Genomic DNA, 22,862 nt, shown 5'->3' on the forward strand with positions numbered 1-22,862 from the left:
CTGCAACCTCCATGCCTGCTCCTCCTTCTCTAGCCCCAAATGGTGTAGTGCAGGCTTCTCCTGTCTCGTCAAAGTCCCTGTCTCCACGATTGGAGCCAGGCTGCTGGCTTTTCATAGTTCGTGTGCTGATGGCACCCTCTGCTCCCTGGCTGGGCCCCCTCTCTTGACTGGACATTTCCCCATGTCTAAGAGGATGAAGGATGGCCAGCGTGGACCTGCCTTCCCACAGAACCTCTTCCTCTGCCTTCCCCTCTGGGGTCACCCAGACTCCCCCCCTCTGGCATTCAGGTCAGAACCTTCAAGTGTCCGTCCTTCGGCCCCAGTTCCATTGTGTCATCAAGTTCTGTCTCCTTTACCCTCAAACCACAGCCGCCCTGGAAACTCCTGGCACCCCACGGCTGTATCCAGGCTTGCCCCCCAGGCTCTCGTCTGGATTTTTGCATCAGCCTCTCCCAGTCTCCCTCCTCCCTGCCCTCCCCAGGCCCACTCAACCCGTAGCCAGAACGTCTTTAAAGTCAGTCTGCTTATGGGACCCCTCTGCACAGAGCCCTCCAGGGCCCCCTGCCTCCTGCAGAGCCTGAGTCCAAAAGCTGCAACCCCACCCCAGCTGGAGGAGCAGTGCAGACCAGTCCTGCCCCAGGGCCTCCCCTTGTGGCTCCATCTGCTTATGTGACCCCTCTGCACTGAGCCACTGCCCATTCTGCCTGGGTCTCCTTTGTCATGGGCCATTTCTGGCCACCACCTGGCACCCAGTTGCCTCTCCTGCTGGGTCCCTGTCGTAGCAGAGTTTCCCCTCTGGTCGTCTCCATGGCTGTTGTCTCTGGTTATTGGTGTTTTCTGTGTCTCCTCATTACCTGAGTGAGCTGTCCCGTGGGTGGTATCCCCAGTTTCTGGAAAAAGGCTGGCATGGTGGGGTGCTTGTTAGGGAGCCCTTGAGTGAGTCCAGAGGGGTGGCCTGGCCACAGCCACACTTGGAGTGACACACACGCATCCCTGTGGAGTGTCTTGGGTGGCTGGAGACACGCCTTGCTGGTGCCTGCAGGGAGGGCAGGGGCCAGGGCAGGGGCCAGGACGGTTGCCAGGGAGTGCTTGCTCTGTGGCACAGGTGGGCCCTGGGCACAGCTCCACATGAGAAGGCGGGACTCCTGGGCCAGCTCCACTCCTCGTGCTTGCCACAACCCCCTGGGCCCTGCAGGGCCGGCTGGGGGATGTCCTTATGGTGGGACTCTACCACCCAGAATAGGTCCTGAGCCCCGAACACTTTCAGTTATCTGGATACTTTGAAAAAACCAGAATCATCCCAAAGTGGTTGTGCTTCCCCTGGTGATGTCAGGGTAGAGAATGACACTATCACCCTTCTGTGGTTTCCAAGCTGTGTGACTGCCGAACTAATGCCTGAAACTTTCTCCAGGGCTGGTTCCTCGAGGGACCGTCATGGGCACGCTTTTGGAAAAAGTGCTGTATTTAAGATTTAGTCGAGAAGACCGTGTTGTTGCAGCATGTGCTGGCAGCAGAGTGTTGGTGTTGGACGTGGAGGTAAGATCTGGCTACTGTGGAACCTGGGAGGTGCAGGGCTGGTGGGGCCACTCAGGTGCTCAGACCCTGCTCCCCCCTTTTTAAAAAATTTTCTGCTCTTCCTTTTAAAGCAGTAGTTTTAGTTTGATGTATTTTTATAAAGATTTAATGAAAATACACCTTTAGCTTGAGATTGGAAAGCTGCTAGAATTAAAGAGCACTGTTGAGATAAATCATTAGAACTTCAGGGATGACTTGAGCATGTGCTTGTAAAACTTTGATGTCTTGAGCATGCTTCTACCCTGGGGATCTCTTCAGAGCCCTTGTGGTATAGAGTGCCACATCCACGTTCTTGCCAGAGCCTGTTTCCACAAAGGATCGCGGTGCTCACTTACCTCCTAGTTGGGCCTAGTTGAAGTGACAGTTGCCCCCTCTAGGTTGGCAGTCTTAAACACAATGTTCGTCTGGAGCTGGCGCTTGACTCCTGGTAAGTACTGCTGAGTGGGCGTGGGAAGGGATGTGGGAGCGTGAAGGAGGGCACTTTGTTCCCTTTGGGTGCATATAGTGCTTGAGATGCAGATTGGGGCTTTCCCCAAGTCTGGCACCCCACCTTGCTATCTGTTTGCTGGATCTACACAGGTCATGGTGTGGGTTTGGTGCTATAGCTTTCCTTGACCAACCACCTTAAAACACATAGAGGAGGAAGGTGTCAGGTGTAAAATGGCAAATGTTCATCATGCCCAGAGTGTGCTGGCATTTGGGGACACAGAGAAGACATTTCTGTCTCCAGATGACTTTGGAGCTGATGTGAAACCGAGGCTCACATTAGGTGAAGTGAGCATCGTCACGTGGGTCGTAGACCTTGGAGGAGGTGTGTCGTGTGTGTGGCAGAGGGCTCCAGGAGTTCCTGTCAGCAGTTGAGAAGCCCGTGTTTTGGCACTAAGGATGTAAAGTGCAAACATGTGGTATTTGATCAGCATTGGGTCACTCCACAACATAAGAAGAAAATCACTAACATGAAAGGATTGACATCTTATGCCAGGAAAAGCAAAACCAAACCGAATGGGAAGGTACTTAATATTGTTATCACCTGACTGAGGATCGAGTGCCCTGAGAGGCACAGTGGACAGTGCTGGCTGCGGTCCCAGCCGCACACCTGAAGCTCCCTGTGAATCAGAGCTGGCAGCAGTTGCTCCAGAGGCTGTCCAGCCCCCGCCAGCCTGGGGCTTCCTCAGCAGCAGGCAGGTGACCTGTGGGTCTTCACCAAGCAAGTGAATCTTAGTGGACAGGAGTGGACACTGCCAAGTGACTGAATCAGCCCTTGACCGGCTCAGGTGCTCTGAGCAGAGCATCAGCAAGGAAGCAGTTACCCATGACAGAGTTTGCTCTGAAAGTTACAAGGGAATATGAAGCGTTTAATTATGAAATACAATCATAAGCTATTAGAGGACATGACTTATAGTACCTTTCAGGATATAATGTCATGTGTAGACAAGTGAACCTAGAGAGAACAGAGCGTGTGCTTCAGAACAGCTCCAGCTACCCTCACCCCTGTGCACGATCATCTCACCTGCTGTCCTTAACTGTCTGATGGCAATTGGAACAATGTGCTTGTCAAGGTTGTCTGTTGAATTATTGAGGAAAGTTTTTAGAGTTCATTGTCTGCACGTTAAGTCTCTCTCTATATGCATGTACACAGATATGTGTTCTGAATATCAGGGCTGTTTCTCCTTCCTGGATTGAGTGCCGTAAAGTTGGAGCAGAGTTCCCCACCCACAGGTGCTGGGACCCCAAGGGACACATGAGGGAGGTGGCTGTGGCTCTTGGGGCCCCTGGTGCTCTCTCCGCCTCTTTCTCAGGCCATCTCAGAGTGTGAGCTTTAGTGCTGGCCCCTGGGCTGCCGCTGGGCTGTGGGAGGAGTCTGCATGCTGCGTGCTGTGTTTCAGTGACTGCCTTGTGGGCAGCAGAGGCTGGGAGAATAGAAGGCATCATGGGTGTGTCCAGGGAGAGAGGGAAGGGGGAAGAGGGGAAGGGACAGGGAGATGAGTCAGAGGAAGACACTGGAGCACCCCGGCCCCCTCCCACAGGAGCCAGAGGCCTCTGGCAGCAGAAAGCAGCCTCAGGAGGGTGCAGTAGAGGTGCTGGTGTGGGGCACCGGGCCTGGTGCTGGGCTGCCGTCTGCTGCCGTCCTGCTGCCGTCCTGCTGACGTGCGCCAGCCTGAGCCCCCCTGGAACTCAGCCTTTGGGATCCTCACTTCCAGGCTTACACAGGACTCGTTCCACAGTTGGAAGAGTGGACACGTAAAGTAGAGTTTATTTCAGCAGGGACTACTCTCTGTGGTATATTATGACTTCTTGATGATACTCATTCCAGAACATCCCTCTAGTAATCTTCTTCACAATTCTTCTAGAGTCCATCTGTGCTGGTGGAACTGGAGGGCCATCAGGGCCCAGTGACCGCTGCAGAATTTTGTCCCTGGCAGGGACAAATCCTCATTTCAGTGTCTGAAGACAGGAGCTTTAAGGTAGGGTGGGCCCTGGGCTGATTTCTGATATTGGGGAAAGGCTCGAGCACATTGGTGCATTGTTGTTTGATGATCACTGTTCATGTGTGGCTTGTTGCTAGTGCGCTTATATAAGAAAGTAGAGAAATAGGAATTTCTCTACTTTTCATACAAAAAAGGAATCTGGCAGGGTTTGGGAGCTGGGTTGGGATTCCCAGCCGCACGGTCCTTGGCCTGTTGCATTCCCACACAGGTGTGAACTGTGTGGGAATGCAGGAACTCTCCTCAGACCCTCGACCTTGAGAGCTAAAGGGCTAATTTATAATCCAGTGTTTCTGGTGACTGAGAGCAGAAGACCCAGTGTTCAGAACTGGGGTGTTCAATGAGAACTAATCCCTGCTTAAAGGAAATAGAGGAAAAGGCGAGTTTGTCCCCTCAGGCCCAAGTCAGCTGACATTGTTGGGATTTTATTAACCAAGGGAGGACTTTATACACTGCCTTGGAAGGAAAATCGAGGGTCGCGACATCTATCAGAAAAATGACTCGTTAGGTGCCTGCCTTGGTCGTTTGGGAACACCTGTGTGGTGAAGCCAGGGTGGACCCCCACAGGGCACTGCTCTCCCCAGCTCTGGTGCAGGTGTGGGGACAGACGTCCTAGCTGCACCCCTGACCAGCTGCCCTACTCGAGCCCAGCCAAGGCCCCACCTTACTGCTCACCAGATCCAAAGAGAGCACGCAGAGGACTCACCCAGGGGGCTCCTCTGAGGGGCCATCGGGACGCAGCAGAGGGCAGAGCTGTGCTTACGGGGGGGGGAGCTGTGTGAGAGGCCCGTGCCCGCTGGGCAGGTGGGCTTCCTTCACAACCAAGGTCACCCTCCAGATCTCTCCCAAGGACTGGGGATAAGGGAGTGGCCAGCTCCCCTCTCCCGCTCTGTCCTTCGCACTGCCCACTCCCCCAGGTGCTGGTTAGTGTCTGACCCAGTGGACGCACTGTGTGGTGCTCAATCACATGTTCAGTGGACAGGGTGCCCATCCGATGCAGCCCTGCTGAGGACTCCTGCCTTCCATTTATGCCCCCCATAGGGCAGTTGGCTGCACACGCAGGCTTGTTTCCCACCTGTCCTGGGCTTGTGTCTTCAAGTCCCCTCTGCCCGTGGGTTAGAGAGGATGGAAGTCCCCTCTCCCCGTGGGTTAGAGACGATGGAAGTAGTGTCTTGGTTTTGACACCCTTTGGCAATTTACTTTGGATGAGTAAATTGCAGTGCCATCTAGATGGGAAGGTACCTGGTGACCTGGTAGAGCCTCTCTTGTATTTCCTGAAGACTATGGTGTACCCCGAGGTCGGTCTATCAGGGTGCAGAACAGAGAGGCCTAACGGTTTGAATACACGTAGTTATAGTTCTATTTGCATATTTTCATTTCAATTGTTATAATTATTTACATAGATTAATTTGTAATTGGGTAGAATTTAGTTTGAGGTTTAGCAGTAATGTCAAGATTTTTACCTTTCCTGAAGAAATGTCTGTTTGTCCAAAGGTCTGGGACCACTGTTTGGGAACATTAGTGTACAGCTCGTCTGTTTTTGCAGGTAAGTTCAAGAGTCCTCTGGCTTTGCTGAGTAGGCTGTGAGGCATTCAGCTCCTGAGGTGGTGGACCTGAGTCCACCAGCCTTCTGAGTAAAGACTGAACTGACTCACTCACAGTTAATGTCCTTGAGGTTTTCAACTTAAACACACACTTGAAGTCTGAACTTCTCTGTTTAGAAAGGTGCACAGTCGTTGGCTCTCAGATTCAGTGCCTGATTGCAGGGAGTGTGAGCTCTCCACTGTCCCCTAGAGACAGTCCCTAGGATGTGAGGACTTCGTCAGGTATCACCTGCGTTGGCCCAGTGCTTGCTGAGGAAGGTTGGCCTGCTCCACCCCACTACTAGGATGGGAGCATCTGTGCAGCTCATGAATTCAGGGTAATCGTGTCTTTTGGTGGCACATGAAACCGACACATGATTATTCCAACGAGGGCCTGAATGTTAGGCAATGTGAAATGTCTCTGGGGTCTGATCTCCTCACAGTATGGGAGGGCTGTTGTTCGTGATGCCCTAGGATTACCTAGCCCACACCTGCGTCTCCCAGCCGCTCCTGGGCTGGTATCCTGGGGCTTGGTTTGACTCCTTGTGTGCACGTCTGTCTCACTGGAGGAAGGAAAACGGGAGACTAGAATGGGTGAGCTCTTTCCCGGGTTGAGTAAATTGCACTGCCATCTAGATGGGAAGGTACCTGGTGACCTGGTAGAGCCTCTCTTGTATTTCCCAAAGACTGTGGTGTACCCTGAGGTCTGTCTGGGTGCAGAATAGCGAGACCTAACGGTGTGAATAACTTACCAGTCTCAGGAGTAACACACATTTCTTGGAAGTGTGTTGGAATGATTGTCTCAAAATGAGTTATGTGGAGTCACTATTTGACTATCAAGAACACCGTTGTGGGGCTGGGGATGCGGCTCAAGCGGTAGTGTGCTGGCCTGGCATGCGTCGGGCACTGGATTTGATCTTCAACATCACATAAAAACAAAAACAAACAAACAAAAAGAACACAGTTGTGCCCTTGACTATCGCCATCTATCCCCGCTGGCCCCCTAATGCTGGGTTCACAAAATCTGGCTATTCCAGTAACTCAAGAAAACAACCAAGAAGGCAGCAACCACACAGAAGGACCTTTTCAATAATCCAGGGACAGCTCTGTGAAGTTAAGTTTCTGTGGAGAGAGAGAGAGCCATAGGAATTCTTCATTCTTATTTAGGGGACACACAAGGGGAGGTCCCATAGAACATCCCCAAAAGGGCAAAGGGGTAGGGTTACAAAGGAACAGGGGAGTGTAGCTCAGCCCCACCTGGTGACGCCTGCTCCTGGAGCCACCCTCATCCCAGGTGGGTGAAGCCCAAGTTCTGTGGAATGCAGTCATTGTCCAGTGCCCCTGGGGCAGCAGGACTTAGAGGTGTCACATCCAGGGCATTCCTGATTCTTGACCTTGGATGTCATAGCCTACTTAGGACATAGAGTGTTTTCTAATATCATTTATCTAGTTCTCCTAAATTATTGAAGGAAATGATTCTAGGCAACAATTTTTAAAGAAACCAGACATCCATTTAGTTGCTCTTTTTATCCCAAGTCACTTAGTTATTCCTGGTTGAGGAGGAATTGCTCTGCCCCGTGAGACCTGCTGACGGAGCTCCTGCGCCTGCTCCCACCCACAGCTGTTGGGTGGGTGCAGCGGATGTGCTTTGGCACAGCAGGCTTTGTGCAGGCGAAGGGAAGCAACACTTTCAGTTCTGCCTGTAGCCGGCTAACTCATAGCCACCCCATGGTTTTAATTTGGAATTACTTCCCTGTCTTTCCTTATGCTTGTGTAGTTTTCAAGCTTTGTATTCACTCACAGTTCTTACACCTTGGTGAGGAAGTTATTTCACAAGAGCTGAGAGTGTCTGACAGGAGTGCTGTCAGGGAGCCTCAGGTCCAGCATGATGGAGCCAGGTATTGGGGTGCTGACTATGTTGAACCAGATTTGTGGGACCCCAGTAGACCTCCAGAGCAAGGGGGATTGTAATCCAGGAGCTGAATCTGATGCAGTCACACTAGAGTCTTTATTACAAGCTCAAGCCGGGACTCACAACCGTTTCTGACGCAGTGGTCCTGAGGAAGGAGACTGGGCCCTTAGTTCAGTGAGGATTTATAGGTTTTGGGGGCTACTCTATGCATCACAACATCACACAGCAAATCATTTCACATCGTGGGAAAATCAAACACAACTCTTAACGTTGATTAGCATATTCATTGGTGGGAACAAGTCGGGAAGGGTGATTGGTTGGTTCAAGTGGTGGATACATTTGAACTGATTGGTTTAGGCTTCGAGGGGTTGCAAGAGTGTATTTGCTAAACTGCAGGGTTTCCTAATCATGTTATCAATCAATGTTATCAATCATGTTATCAATCAATCCTGACATTCCAGATATCTTCCTTGTCTCATGCTGATTGGTTGTTGCTGTGGGTCATTAGGTCAGAACTTAGGCCTCAAGCATTCTTTGGTCTTCCCAGGAACTTCATTGCTGAGTCAAGGACATCTCGCACTGCAGTCAGGGATATCTGGCTGTACAGACTTTTCCTGTTATTCACGGACAAATGACTCAGCACAATAGCTAGGTGCCTAGGGACACTCTGTGGGTTTTCTAAGAACGAAGGTCACCTCAGTTTCTCAACTACATTTGTGCTCCTTCCCACAGCATATCCTCTCCTGAGTTTGTTCATCGATGAGGACAGTAAGCAGCTTCTCACAGGGTGTGCTGATGGCCAGGTGAGAGAACCCTGTAGTTAGAGCCCACTTTCAGATATTGCTGCAAGTGAACCTGTGCACAAAAGGTCTTTGCTTCCTTATTATTGTGAATTTTTTTGTGATTTGAAGAAACTGTTCACCCTCAGTCCTGGGTTGGGGACTCTTTGTATAAGTCAGCTCATGGTAGAGCAAAGGGGATTTTAGTCCATGCCTGGGCCCATGGGTCTGCAGAGAAGATGGATAAATCTTCGTGCTTTGGAAGCTCCACACGTGACTCTGGAGTACAACAGACCATGAGAAACACTCATTTGACCATTAGCAACAGCATTATATATTTTTTGGAAACTGAAGATATTTGTTTGGATATGAGGTGTCTCCTGAAAGCTTATGCATGAGGCAAAACAAGATTGCTCAGAGGTGAAATTATTAGATTGTGAGAGCTAATTGGTAGATTAATTTATTTGATGGATTAGTCATTTGAATGGACTAATGGGTAACTGTGGGCAGATAGGGTGTGACAAGAGAAAGTAGATGCTGTGCCCTGGTTAATTATGCTATTACTGGTTCCTTGCACTCAAGCTCTCTCTGCTTTCTGGCTGTAGAAAATGGAGCAGCGCTCCTCTGCCATGTCCTTCTGCCATGATGCTCTTCCCCCTTAGGTCCAGAGCTTATGGAATTGACGGACCATGGACTGAACCTCTGAAACCATGAGCTGAAATAAACTTTTCCTCCTCTAAGTTGTTTATGTCAGGTATTTTGGTCACAGTGACAAAGAGTTGATAATGCAGAAATTGGTACTGGGAGTGGGGTTGTTGCTGTGATGTAGTTCAGAGGCTTTAGGAACTGGTTTGTAGGAAGAGTTTGGAGAAGTTTGGAGATGCAGGTTGTAGAAACCTTAGAATGTTTAAGCAGAGCTTAATGGTCATTTCTTGTGGAAGCTCAGAAGACTAGAATGCCAATAGGACTGTGAACAGTAAAGATTGTGCTCCTGGGGTTCCAGAAGGGGAGGAGGACTCTATTGGAAATAGGACTGGAGGCCATTTATGATATTTACCCCATGTCCTGAGACTTTCTTTGAGGCTAAATTTAATGATAAATTAGTGATGGACTAATGGATTAATTAGTATGGTAGAGGAAATTTCACATCAGCACAGCATTCAGGTGGTGGTATGGATATTGCTGGCAGTTTAATTAAGTTTGCTATGAGAATCAGGAGTAGAAAGTGGAGTGGAATGATTGAAAAAATTTAAAACTTGGCCAGAAAAGTGCATGTAAAACTTGGATGAAGGAAGTTATGGTTGTTGAAGAGATTAAAGCTGCTAAAGAGATGCTAAGTACTTTACACAATAGGAAAGACAATAGGAAAGACAGTTTGAAGTTCTCAAAGGAATTGGCAAGATTACACCTATCTCAGAATCAAAGGTGTAAACATAAAAATCCCTTTGAGAAGAGACCATGGGAATCCTGCTTATATAGGGGCACCTAAGTAGTTGTTTCAGCTCTGTTCAGTCCTCCATGCACTCAGAAGCCACTGCAGCTGTGGTCCCAGGAGCCCGGCTGCTGCTTCAGATATCAGCAGACCTTGGTATCATCCAGGTGATGCTCATTCTGCAGGAATTCAGGACACTCAAGTGTGGGGTCTTGGAAACTTCAGAGGAAACCCATATTCAGTACTTGGTGAAGTAAACCTAATATGCTCGTATAAAAACTTTTGGAAACAGTTTATTATTGTATTAGTCAGCCTTTGGCTGCTGTGTCAAAAAGACCTGACACAAACACTTAGAGGAGGAAAGTTTATTTTGGCTCATGGTTTGGGAGGCCAGGCAATATATAGCAGGGTCAGAGTTCCAATGGGCTACCCCCAAAGTGCTGTGTTATGTGAGCAGGAAGCCGCAGCTGCCGTGAAGACACCTGAGACTAAGAGATGCTATTAATATGGAATGTCTACTGAGCAAAGTTGCAGACACCAAGCCAAGAAAGGCAAGAGAGGCCATGTGGGCTGCAATCAGCAAGGGCCTAGGGCCGAGCTATGCAAGCCCTCTGGAGAGAACATCAGGATGTCACATGTCCCGGATGCTAGCTGTGGGACTTAGACCTTGTTTGTTCTTGCTTTTGTCCCACTCATTATTTCTATTCACCTCTTTTTTCCATGTGGAATGGAAATGTTTATTCTGTGCCTCATATAATTTGATATAATTTGCTGTTTGATCTTTGCAGGAACTCATGCTGAGTTTGCCTTGAGTCTCAGATAAGACTTGGGATTCAGACTTTTGGGCAATGCTGGAACTTTGAAGACTATGGAGTCTCTTGAAAATGAACTGAATATAGTTTTCATTGTAAGAGGAGCATGAGATTTTGGATACCAAAGGCAGAATATTATGGTTTGGATACTACATGTTTCCCAAACTTCATGTGTGAGACAATGCAGGAATGTTCAAAGGTGAAAAGATTAGATTCTGAGAAATGTGATCTCATCAGTGGATTGATCTTTTTGACAGGTTAATCATTTGAATGGAGGGTGGGGCTGAAGGAATTAGATCCCTGGTGGCGTGCCCTTAGGAATTATGTTACCCCTGGTCTTTGCCCAAGCTCTCTCTGCTTCCTGACTGTCTTTACCAGGTCCTTCCACCAGTTGCTGTTTCTCACCTGTCGGTCAGAGCTATGAGTAGGCTGACCATGGACCGAACCTGTGAAACCACAAGCCAAAATAGACTTTTCCTTCTCCAAGTTGTTCTTGTCATGTCCTTTGGTCACAGCAACCAAAAGCTGACTAATATAATACTTAATCTGTTTCAAAAAGTTTTTATGTGAGCGTTTTAGGTTTATTTCACAAAGCATGGGTAAAGTAGTTGTTGATACGATATGAGAAAGATATGCTTTTGGAAGCTAATAGAGTTTAATGTTTTTTACTTCTTTTTTTTTGTGGGGGTTATGAATTTATTTTCTTTTTGACAAAGTTGACTGCTGTTAACCAGGTCTCATTGCCAGTGCTGTGGTCATGGCTCATGGCTTTGAGGCCATGCTGTGGCCTGGAGGGGAGACTGGGTGTAGGCCATGGGGACCTCCTAGGTGGACACATACAGCTGAGGTGGCGTCTGACCTGACCTCAGTGTTTGGGACTGACTGCCCATCACAAGCAGGTACACTGAGACTGGCGTCCATGGGGGAAGGGACCTGGGAGTGCGCCTGGGGGCCAGAGGACATTCAGTTGCATCACTGGGGGAAGATGAAGGGCACAACTTCTTTGCTCTTGACCCACTTTCCTCCTTAGGTGTCCCCTCTTTTCGTAAGCTCCAGTGTGAGAGAGACTCCTGTCTACCTGTTTTGCTTTCTCAGCTTTGGGTCTTCAGTTTGATAGAAAGGCACCATTACCGTTGTGTGGCACGTGTTGACCTAAGGAGGAAAAACAAGGCTTTCTTCACCCGAAGGATGGAGTCCGAGGTGTGCAGCCTGCCAGGTGTGTGTGTTCCTTGGGTCTCCTGCTTTCCGTGTCGGACAGGGTGGGGGTGTCAAGGAAAGGTCCGTCATCTAGGAGAAGCCTTCCTTGACTTTGGAAGACACCTCAGCCCTGGGAGGTCCTGTGAGACAGAGTGGGGGCTGCTCTGTGCCAACAGTGGCGCAACTGTGTGTGGGGTTGCGGGGGAATTGAACAGAGGGACATAAGCCACAGAGTTGATCGCGGCAGTGGGGACCAGTGGGCACAGGCCTTTGAGGATTCAGAATGGTGATCTGAGCAGAGTGCGGTGTTCCCCTGCCCCCAGTGTCACATGCACCTTCACCTCCACCTCACCCTCCTGCCACCCGCAGGCCTTCTCTGGTCCTGCCATGCTGAGCTCCTCCCACCCTGTCCCCAGAGCACTGTCCCTCCGCCACGTATTACACACAGAGCAGGTGCTCTGCTGGGAGCCCCGTGTCCCTGTGTGGCCAAGCTCTCATTTCCACAGACCTGCTGTCTGTGCAGGGATTCTTGTCGCTGTTCTTCTTTTCCTCTGAGATTTTTGTAGGTGGCTGTAAACAGTTTCTTTATGTATCAGGTCAGAAATTACCTTTCCAATAAAAGCACTTCTTTAAACCTTGCCTTCATTATTTGTCTTATAAATAAGACACTCTTCTTCTAGAGGTAAATCCTAAGATTGTCTTGGGAAATGTGAAATTAGCTTCTATGTCAACCATCTCTTCTTCTCCACTCCTTTTTTTTTGGTTCTATGTTTGAAATTTCATTGTTCACAGACTTCAGGATGGAAGATACAGTTTCTGTTTGATTTTTTTTTTTTTTAGTGATACTCAGAATGATTTCTCTGATTCTGGATTTGAGGTATTCTAGCAATTCATACCTGTGGCAACCTCCCACTAAGTCAGTTGTCTGCCTTTCAACTTGGTCGATAAGCCTAATTTCAGATTGTCCATGATTCTGTTCCCTAGAGGAGAGTCAGCGCCCCTCTAGGAAGATGCTGGACCAAAGAGAAGAGGCTGAAGCAGCCCTCCCCATCCTGATGCTGGCAAGCTGCTACCTTCCACGCCTTCTAGATGCTGGATGCGGAGTGTATGTATGGCAAGCTGGGCCAAAATCATGAAGAGAAACCTTTACATCCCTCAGGTGAACAGGGCAGGGTGCTGCACACGGCAATTCCAACTATGCAGGAAGCATTGCAAGTTTGAATCCAGGCTGGCAACTTAGTGAGACTCCATCTCACAATAAAAGAAGAAAGAAGAGAGGGTCTGGGGTGTGGCTGGCCAGTAGAGGACTGGCCTAGCCTGTGCACAACCTTGGGTTCCATCCCAGCACCTCCCACACACAAATTCCTTAATTGCGTGTTATGTTTAGTTTTGAAGAATGAATAGAACAAAGCCAAATCACTTTTGCCTCCGATTGGGTGCAAGCTCTCTTAGAATTGCATACTTCATTTCTAGGAACTGGTAAATTTGGTTTGATTTAAGCCTCTTGAATAAAAGAAATTGGATGGTTTCAATTCTGCTCACCCAAATCTAGGCAAATCTTTACCTCTGTAAGGGCACAGAAGACAAGCCTCCTATCTCCTCTGGATGGAGTGGGAAATGAGAGGTGGGCAGCTTGCCCAATGGCCTTGGTCCTAGGAGTCCAGAACTCCCTACTGGCCTCATCTATTGGGAGCAGCAGGCTCAGGAAGGCAGGCTGACCTTGTGTCCCAGTCTTGGTTTCTGGACCAGAGGCAGAGGGTTCCTCCTGTCCTCCTCAGGGAAGGGGAGCACCTGCAGGGCAGGGCAAAGCGGGAGCACCCCACCTTATGCTGTTGGCAGGACCTGAGGGTCTGGACGGTGTGGAGCAGGAGCCACGTGGGAGGGCAGACTGCTCCAGCACTGAAGCCAGGAGCTGGGCTGCACCCTGACAGTGGGCAGGCCAGAGCTGTCTGGGGGAGATCAGGTGGGCTCTGACTGGGGCTCACACTCTGCCTGCGAGCTCTGCACTCAGGGCTGTTGGTTTCCTCTCTGAACTTGCCTCCTCCTTTGCTGTAACCACGAGTCTATAATGAGGGTCAGACTTAGGTGGGGCCAGCCTGGGGCCACCTGGGGTCACTTGCCTCTAGGAGATGGCTGGTGGGTGGCCATCAACCCCACAGATTTCAGGGTGCAGGTAGGAATAGGATGAGCCCACCGACTGCAGTGTCCATGCACACACCTTCTGGGTGCCCGCAGGGGGCACGTGCTGCCCCCATGTGTGGAGAAAGGGCAGCAACACCAGGAAACATGCGGAGCTAATCTTGAGGGAGAGGTTCTGCTGACAGTGTTCCCCTTCCTTAAAGCAGCCTCCCTTCTGAGAGCAGCACCTGCTTGTGGATCGCAAGTTCAACTGGTCTGTTCATATTCCACCTGGCAAGCTTGGAACTGGAGCATGCACTACACTTCAAAGGTAAAACAGAGTTCAGTCTTCTCTGACATCGTCTCTTACACTTGAGGGTTTCTTGGAATGACATGAGGGGTGGTGAAAGTTTAGGGGTGCAAGCGTACTGCTCAGGTTTGAAGGTCACTTTTATCAGAAGCAACGTGGCTCCTTACCTGTGACTTCTGTGTTTCTAACCCAAAGGACACTGTTTCAGTCCTGCATTTCCCGACCATCTGGCAGAATCAGCACCTGTGGTGTGCCCCTCCCCTCCCTCCCAGCCCCTTCCCTGTGTTGCTCAGCCTTTCTGCACCCTCTGTGCTGTGTCCCGGCCCTCTTCTTCACATGCACCAGGCTCCTGTGCACCCCCTCTCCCTGCACACACATGCCCTGAGTACTGCCAGCTCACAGACCCCCGTCTCCATGTGTTGTCACCCTGACCTGAGGCCCTGTCCTTCCTGTGCCCAGCAGGAAGCAGTGGCACTTACCCAGTCCTGGCCTCCACCTATCTGCAAGGTGGCCACCCTGGCCACTCTCTCCTCTGCACTTGAGCCAAGAGCCTTCTTAGAGGCTCACTTGTTTGGTCCTTCTGAGGCTTCTGAGGCGTTCAGGGTGGAGTAGCCATCCTCGGCTGGGCCACATCCCATTCTAGGTCCTCCAGGGCCCCTGGTTCTTGTCGAGTGCCCCAAGGTCATGGCTTTCCTTCTGTCCTCTGAATCCTCCAGACTGCAGGGCGAGTGGATCAGTTCAGGCCTCTTCTCCACTGACCGTGCCCCCGCCCTGTCCCTCCTGTTCAGCGTCAGGGCCACTTGCTCAGTCCTGGGAGGTGGGTCCTCACTGGAAGCTCCCTTCTCCTCTCCAACACTCGCACAGCCTGTTGCAGCTTCATGTTTGTCACCTCCTGCCCAGTGTCTGGTTCTGGGCCTCATGACAGGGAGGCCCATCTCCTCCCTGGCCATGTCCCTGGCTACTGGTGCAGGTAACCAGGTGGAATGGATGGGTCTGCCAGGCTCGGTTCCCTGGCTGGCCACCTAAACATTGTCTCCTTGTCTCTGCTGCATGTCAAGACTTCAGGGGCCTCAGCGTCCAGGTGGCTGGTTCCTGCGCTGTGACGAGCCAGGCTGCTGACCACAAGGTCAGTGGAGGTCTCACCCCCTGCTCCTGCCAGGCGCATCTCCCGGAGCACTGCCAGCTGGCATGGCACAGAGACTGCCCGAGTTGTGCGTGCTGTGCAGCTGCACACACCTGTCGAGTGGCATAGCTTGGCCCACATGCAGCAGGCTTGACGTGGAAAGCCGTGCTGTGAGGAGGGCCGTGGATGTAGACCTGCGGTCTCCTTAGTGTCTGGCCATGTCATTAACTCTGTCACAATGCTGTCCTTCATAGGCCTTTTGCCTGCTCACGTCCATGTTTGGGAAGAGAATCGCCATACTGGAAGTCAGCCTGGATACTCTGGTGAGGTCCCAGCAGGGCCCTGTCCCCGAGAAGGCACTGTCAGTGCTGGCGAGGTACAGTCTGCTCGAGGGCGATGTCCCCGTGTGGGTGTTGATTGTGTTGATCAGTGAGCATTTTTCAGATTTTTTTCTTTTTGGTACCAGGGATTAAAGCCAGAGGTGCTTAACGTTAACACTGAGCCACGTCCCTAGCCTTTTTCTTTTTTATTTTGAGACAGGTTCTCACTAACTTGCTTAGGGTATTGTTAAGTTGCTGAGGCTGGCCTCCAACTTGCAATCCACCTGCCTCAGCCTCCCAAGTCGGGATGACAGATTTGTACCACAATGCATAGCTAGATTTCTTTTCATGTTAAGAAATAAAGGTAAAATTTAGTAAATACTCAGCCATCCTAACCCTATGTGAAAGGAATTATTGTTCATACCATTGCTTCTTTTATCTTATTGAAAATGAAAAGATTCATAGTTTAACACAAAATACTATTTTATTTCAGAATAGAATGCAGATTATAAGATAGCACATTTATTAAAAATATACTGAATTTTCCTTTCAGAACAAGAATAAGCTTGATAGTTTTTATTCCAAATATTGTAGTTTTTATTTCTAAATATTGTGTGCCCTTGTCTGTGTGAATTAATCATTTGTTACCATACTTATTGTGTGTTCCATTGAGCAATTCCATTTTATCCTTGTTTGCTTTATAGCCTGGCTTTATTTTTGTTTCAGCTCCTGTGTTCTACCAACTTCTCCCCTGTATCTTGGAGTTGTTAAGGAGAAAAGTACTAAACCTTCTGGTCAAAAACAATCTGGTTAGTAGAATACACTCTAAAACATAAAAGTGCAAAGCTGACTAGGACGTGCTCCGTTACTCCTGCCTCTCAACATGCCAGTCGGTGTGCTGCCCTGCCTCTGCTGCTGCCCTGCCTCTCTGGAGTGGACTGCACATCCTCCGTGGCTGGGCAGGTGTGCGGTGTCTCTTCCTGAGCTGTGGTCCTTCACAGGCATTCAGAGGCTGGCTTCACACGGGTGGTTGTGTCTGTGGCCAGGGCTGGGTGCACGTGGAGGGTCCCCAGTGACCACACGTCCTGCTAATCCACCCTGCGTACTCCAGCATGTGTTTCCCAGACAACCAACCATGATGTAGTTCTATCCAAAGAAACTGTGATCCCTTGGTCTCTTGTATTGGCCATACCATGATTCATTATTCTTGATGGTCTAAAAAATGCTTTTTTTTATGCCTTGGTTCTTAATAACCTACTTGTTGCTTTTTTTCCAAGAAAAGATTTGAAAGTTGCTTTCATTTGAGAGGCAGGCTTCCCTGTGTCCCAGTACTCACTGTGTAGGAATCACTGATATTCTTTTTTTCCCTTCAATGTTCAGTCTGAACTCTTAACTCAGTATTGTTAAAGGTCTTACTTGGCCTGCTTAAAACAGTTAAGGCCCTCAAACAAACCATTTTTATGTTCTGCTCACAGACACCGCAGAGATGGCTCGCACTGTACCCTCCCCTTGCAGGAAGCTGTCCCTGGGCTCTGCCTTCTGACCTTGGCTGTGCCCATGTGTGCCCCAGGCCTGGCTGTGGTGGACACCCACCTCCTTGGTATTTCTGGGAGCTCTGCCCCTGGAGCTCCCTGTTCTGAAGAGTAGGAAGTCATCACATGGCTTTCCTCTACGGGTGGGCCGCCCCCACTGTGCTGACTTGGCTCCCTGCCGTGTCTGAAGAGCTCTCTCATTAGGTGTGCTTGGTTTCAATGGGGCATCATTTGGGGTGTCAGGTTTGAAATAGTCAGAACTGAATTTCTTTGTAAAACAAAGCAAAGCAAAACAAAAAACACCTATCACTTAATATTATGCATTTATCCATTTTCTGAAGCTATTTTATAATTTGTGCAAAATATTTATCTTTAGAGGCTGGGGCTGTAGCTCAGTGGCAGAGTGCCCGCCTCGCACATGTGAGGCACTGGGTTCCATCCTCAGCACCACATAAAAATAAATAAATAAAGATATTGTGTCCATCTACAACCAAAAAAATATTTAAAAAAAATTTATCTTTAACATCAAGGATTCAATTTATGCAAAAGTAAATAGTTCTGGCAAAATTGTTTTTCATCTGAGAGCATTTTTGAGGTTTGCAAGTATTTGTGGTAAGTTCATGTGTTGCTGGGTTTTTTTGTGAAGCACGGGGGGGGGGGCTGTCTGTGTGTATCTGTGTGTGTGTCTCTGAGTGTGTGAGTGTGTGTGTGTATCTGTGTCTGCGTGTCTGTGTGTCTGTGTGTGAGTGTGTGTGTGTCTATGTGTGTGTGTCTGTGCGTGTGTATCTGTGTCTGTGCGTGTGTGTCTGTACGTGTGTGTCTGTGTGTCTGTGTGTCTGTGCGCGTGTGTGTGTTAGAGCTTGGTGAGGAGCTCCACTTCTGTTAGAAGGCACCAGGTGTCGCCGTAGCCAGGCTTCCTTGGTGCTCTGTGCATGGACACGGCAAGCAGCTGTGTCCGTCTCCTAGAGAGGCTGTGTGCGTCTGGGTCCTTAGTAGGAAGGCCGTGCTTGTCACTGATGGACAGACGCTGCTCCCAGACACTGCTCCCAGGCAGTCTCCTTCCCTGCCCGCAGCCCCAGGGCTTCCTTCCCACCTGTGCTCCAGCCACGACTAGAAGCAGCACAGCACAGAAGAGCTGGCATTGTCCACGAGTGTTTGAAGGGCACTTTGAAGGGGACTGTGTTCTGCCCATGCAACTGAGTGCAATGTCAGGAATGAGAGGGAACTGTCCTTATGCTTCTCATTCCCGTGGTTAGTCTTCCCTGGCTGCGGTGTGGGCCTGCACTTCCCCGTGGGGCCTCTCGTCTGTAGCTCAGAAGCTCCTCTGGTCTGTGTGGACTTCTCTGTTTTAAGAGACTGTGGTCTTTCTGTGTTCACAATGAGTCGTGACACTGAGTATCTGCTGCTTCTCTAATGTCTTCCCACAGCTGTGCAGAGTGCCGTGGGGGACCAGCCCTTGGTTTTCCACGCCAAAGTCAGGTCGTCCGGTTACGCATTGCCACCGCGGTGAGTACAAAGCAAAACCGTGGCCCTGCCTCAGACGTGGGTTCAAATATGGACACAAGTGGGTCCTTGAGGGTCCCATCGTGGAGAGGGGCAGTGTTGTAAGCAGGAGCTGTGAGGTGGTGGCGGAGACCCCAGAAGGTCTGTCCTGGCAGTGGGGGGCACTGCAGCAGCAGAGGTTTATTGGGTCACTACTGTGTACTGGGCCCCTCCTAAGCCCACCCACTCTGGTGAGTGAGAAGCTAGGATGGGAACAGGAGGAGGGGGTGCTGGGAGTGGTGTGGCCCACCAAGGCTGACAGGGCCTTTTTCAGAACTGCAGCACTGGAGCACTGAGGTTCAGGTTGTTCAAAGCCGAAGGGAGAGGTGCTGACTCTGTGGGGTTCACAGTCAAGGAAATGCGGAACACAGGGTGCCTAGACTACAGCTGAGTCTCGCCATCCCCTGGCCCCTCATAAGCCTTGAATTTCTCAAAGGCAAATTGTCTTTCTTTATTGAATGTAGACACCCCCTGCCAAGTCTGGACCCTTTATTTGTCCTTCACATAGTGTGACCAGAGCAGCCCTGTTACCTGGAAGCACCCTATGAGGCCCCTTTGCTTAGAGCACATGGCAGGCCTTGGCTGAACGCCCCTGCCTTGCCAGACTGCTGCCCTCGCCTCCCTGCTCCCTCCAGTCTCCCTCCACACCCACCTCTATCCCCAGGGCCCTGCTCAGGCTTCATCTGGGCCAAAGTCCCAAGCTTCTCTGGTCTCAGTCTCTTCCACTCCCATGGCCCTTTCCTGCATCACTCTTTCTCTTTGGCCTCAGCAGTAGCAAGCACAATTGTTTCACTTAGTGTCTGATCCGCAGACCCCTATGCCTGGGGTGACCTTGGCACCTTAGCTTCTCTTATATGACACTTGTAAATGGGTGAGTGGTGGATGGATGGAGGTAAAGATGGAGACACGGGGATCTGGGTAGAGAAATGGATGGGTGAAGATATGGAGAGGGATGGAGAGAAGGCTAGATAGAAATGTGGGTAGATGGAGAGAAGGATGATAAATGGATGGGTGGAGGGTTAGAGAGAGGATTACAGATGGCTGGACATGTGGATCAATGGGTGGGTAGGTGGAGAAATGTATGGTAGATGGGTGGAGATGTGGATGGATGGGTAGAGAGATGAATGAGGTTGGAGAAAGGGATGACTGATAGGTGGAGGGATGGATAGGAAGGGATTGTGGATAGATGGAGATATGAATGGATGGATGGAAAAATGGAAGATGGATGTAGAGATGATTGGATAGAGGGGTTGATGAATGGAGAGATGGACGCATGGAGGGAAGAGTAAATGGTTGGATGGATGGTTAGATGGATTCTAGATTTGTGTCTCAGCAAAATTATGCATCAGTCCATGTCCCTAACCTGTGGGTGCCTCAGTGCCTGTGGCATCTGTGACATTGCATGTGGACTCCTTGGGCCACTGTTTTGAGGCCTGCTGTAGATGTGGGGCTATGTGCTGGAGCCCAGGGGAAAGAGGCAGGTCCCAGGTCATGGTGTCCTCAGTGCCTTGCTGCAATTTGAAACCTAACAGGAGAAGTTCAGGGTAGCATTGCAGGATATTAGAAAGTTTTGGAGATGTGCAGCAAGGTGACATCTCTGAGGTGTGGGATAGAGGGACAGATGGAGGAAGGAGGAGCAGGAGGCAGCTGAAACTATTCATGCAGGTGTGTACATATTCCTTCTCCTGTAATATGTAGATCTCGTAAGAAATTTAATTTCTGAAAGTGACCTGTAAGCATTTTCTTTCCACAGTGTCACTATGTTTTCACCAAAGACTAACATCAAGAAAGATGGTAAAAGATCTTCAAAATGCAAGATCAATTGCAAACGGTATGAAAGTTAGTGAATGCCTTCCAAGTAAATTTAAATAACTTAGATGTTTAAATGCTCTATCTGATTTTTCTCAAACAGGTATAAGACTGTTTTTTTTTCAGCTTTTCCATCTCTGACCAAGTACCTGATAAAAACAACTAAGAGGAGGAAAAGTTTATTGGGGTGTAGGGTTTCACAGATGGCCAAGTCCATTGTTGTGGTCCTAAGGTGAGGCAGGATATCAGGGGCAAGGGCCCAGTGGAAGTCGGCTGCTCAGCTCATGGCATGGTCATGAGGGAGAGAGGAGAGGCAGGAAGGGGCAGCAGGAAGGGCAGCTCTTCAGGGCACACCCCACAGCCCACTCCTCCTGCCACACTCCCCCTGCCCCAGTCACCCCCAGTCAGTCCATTCCCACGAGTCCATTCAGGTGTCAGCTCTCACTGTCAATCATTCCACCTCTGGACACGCCCGCGTTAGCAGGACGCCTCGCCTCACACTTGAACCATGACAAAGACCTTGTGTGCGTGTGTTAGTACGTATGCAAACATGGGTCTCTACTGCACTATCTGTAGGTGTCCTTTTAGTCAGATTCTTTTGGTATTAATTTTCAGACACACTGCTCTCCTTCCACCTTGACAGTTTTGAATATTTTATGCTTTGTTAAAATTTAGTTTTAGAAGAGAGCTGCGGCTGATGATTAATCCTGATGAGCATCCAAGATCGGAGTGGATGAAACTAGCAGCTGAAGAGCCACTGCTGTTTCCAGTGGCTGCTTGATTTGGAAGTCCCTTCTGCCCAGCAGGGCCAAGCCCTGACCCTTACTCTGACTCACGATCGGGTGTGCAGAAAGAAGAGCTGGGTCCTCCTAGGCTCTTTGCAGGGCTGGGCCATGACGGGAAGAGGGTATGGGCTATCAAACTGAACATCGTTTTAATTTGCGTTGTATTTGCATTTGGGCAATCATGTTTACAGAAATGCTTCAGAACACTGATTGCTTACTAGCATGTGTTAGCTGCACATTTTGGTGAGGGTTAGTGTGGGATTTAAACACATGATCAAATCCAGCCTCCATTATCCACCCTCCTCACCTGCTTCTTTCCAAATGCCGGCAACATTTTTATACATTTAGGTCAACTTTTCTTTAAACTTCTATGTGTCAGAATAGGCAGTATTTGGATTTGTGCCTCTGGATCATTTCACTTCATTTCACCTCCAGTTCCATCCATTTTCCTGCAAATGACAGGATCTCTTCTTCTTTATGGCTGAATGATACTCCATTCTGTATATATGCCGCATTTTCTTTTTCCATCAATTGGTCAATGGGCACTTGGGCTGGTTCCATATCCTGGCTCCTGGCAGCAGTGGCCCCATGTCCCTGGGCATGCGGGCATCTTTCTTGTGAGCCAGGTGCCTTCTGGGCTGCTGCGCTGCGTGCCAGTCCAGTCTCAGTCTGGAGGCCCCACCTGCCCGCCCCCCAGTGCTGAGGGCCCTTTGCGTCATGTCTTCATTGACCTTGTTAGTTTATGTTTTGATAACAGTGTTCTCATTGGAATGGGATAGTATATGATGATAGTTTTAATTTTGAGTTGTATTTCACTAATGGCTAATAATAATGAGAATCTTTTTTTTTAAAAGAGAGAGTGAGAGAGGGAAAAAGAGAAAGAGAGAGAGAGAATTTTAATATTTATTTTTTAGTTCTCGGCGGACACAACATCTTTGTTGGTATGTGGTGCTGAGAATCGAACCCGGGCCACACGCATGCCAGGCGAGCGCGCTACCGCTTGAGCCACATCCCCAGCCCAATAATGAGAATCTTTCATAGATCTTTTAATCTTTCTTTTTGTTGGTTATTTGTATTTTTTTAAGAAGGATCTTTAGAGCATTTGCCCATTTTTAAATCGGATTATAAGGTTTTCAGATTTTTATATTCTGCATCTTGCTTCATCCGTGTTTATTGGTGTGTTCTTAAACTTCTGCAACCCCCTGCGCTTCCTGGTGGTGTCACGTCAGAAGGGGATCCAGCGTGTGCTGCAGCAAATGCATCTGACCACAGAAACTGTTCCGCCCAGTGTGAAGCTCCGCACTGCTCTTGGGTTCTTTGGGCCAGTGTCTCTCTCTCTCTGCAGGGTGCTCCTGCTTTGCAGGCTGAGCCAGCCGTCCCTCCCCTCCTGTGGCTTTGGCCCTGTTCTGTGGGGAAGTGAGATGCAGCGCTCCTCAGCCTTGGCCAGGGGCCGGCAGGCACTTGTGAAGAGACTGCTGTGTTGCGGTGGGAGGGGCAGGCCCGCGCAGCTCCGGGTGTGCTCCTGGCTCAGCCAGTGGTGCTGGGTT

General features: G+C 49.7%; 1 protein-coding gene across 1 annotated transcript in view; it reads left to right on the forward strand.

The window, feature by feature from the left end:
• Nucleotides 1-22,862, forward strand: part of Wdr27 (WD repeat domain 27) — a 144,398-nt gene that overhangs the window by 19,037 nt on the left and 102,499 nt on the right. Inside the window, exons 4-15 of the mRNA XM_026380317.2 lie at nucleotides 1,412-1,536; nucleotides 3,927-4,040; nucleotides 5,556-5,607; nucleotides 8,289-8,359; nucleotides 11,675-11,795; nucleotides 12,761-12,881; nucleotides 14,122-14,225; nucleotides 15,263-15,330; nucleotides 15,582-15,703; nucleotides 16,374-16,456; nucleotides 18,607-18,685; nucleotides 20,475-20,552. Coding sequence (XP_026236102.2) covers nucleotides 1,412-1,536; nucleotides 3,927-4,040; nucleotides 5,556-5,607; nucleotides 8,289-8,359; nucleotides 11,675-11,795; nucleotides 12,761-12,881; nucleotides 14,122-14,225; nucleotides 15,263-15,330; nucleotides 15,582-15,703; nucleotides 16,374-16,456; nucleotides 18,607-18,685; nucleotides 20,475-20,552 — 1,138 coding nt within the window. The remainder of the gene's footprint in view (nucleotides 1-1,411; nucleotides 1,537-3,926; nucleotides 4,041-5,555; nucleotides 5,608-8,288; nucleotides 8,360-11,674; nucleotides 11,796-12,760; nucleotides 12,882-14,121; nucleotides 14,226-15,262; nucleotides 15,331-15,581; nucleotides 15,704-16,373; nucleotides 16,457-18,606; nucleotides 18,686-20,474; nucleotides 20,553-22,862) is intronic.

This window comes from Urocitellus parryii, chromosome 8, assembly GCF_045843805.1.
Source record: "Urocitellus parryii isolate mUroPar1 chromosome 8, mUroPar1.hap1, whole genome shotgun sequence".
In the NCBI taxonomy this organism is placed as follows: Eukaryota; Metazoa; Chordata; class Mammalia; order Rodentia; family Sciuridae; genus Urocitellus; species Urocitellus parryii.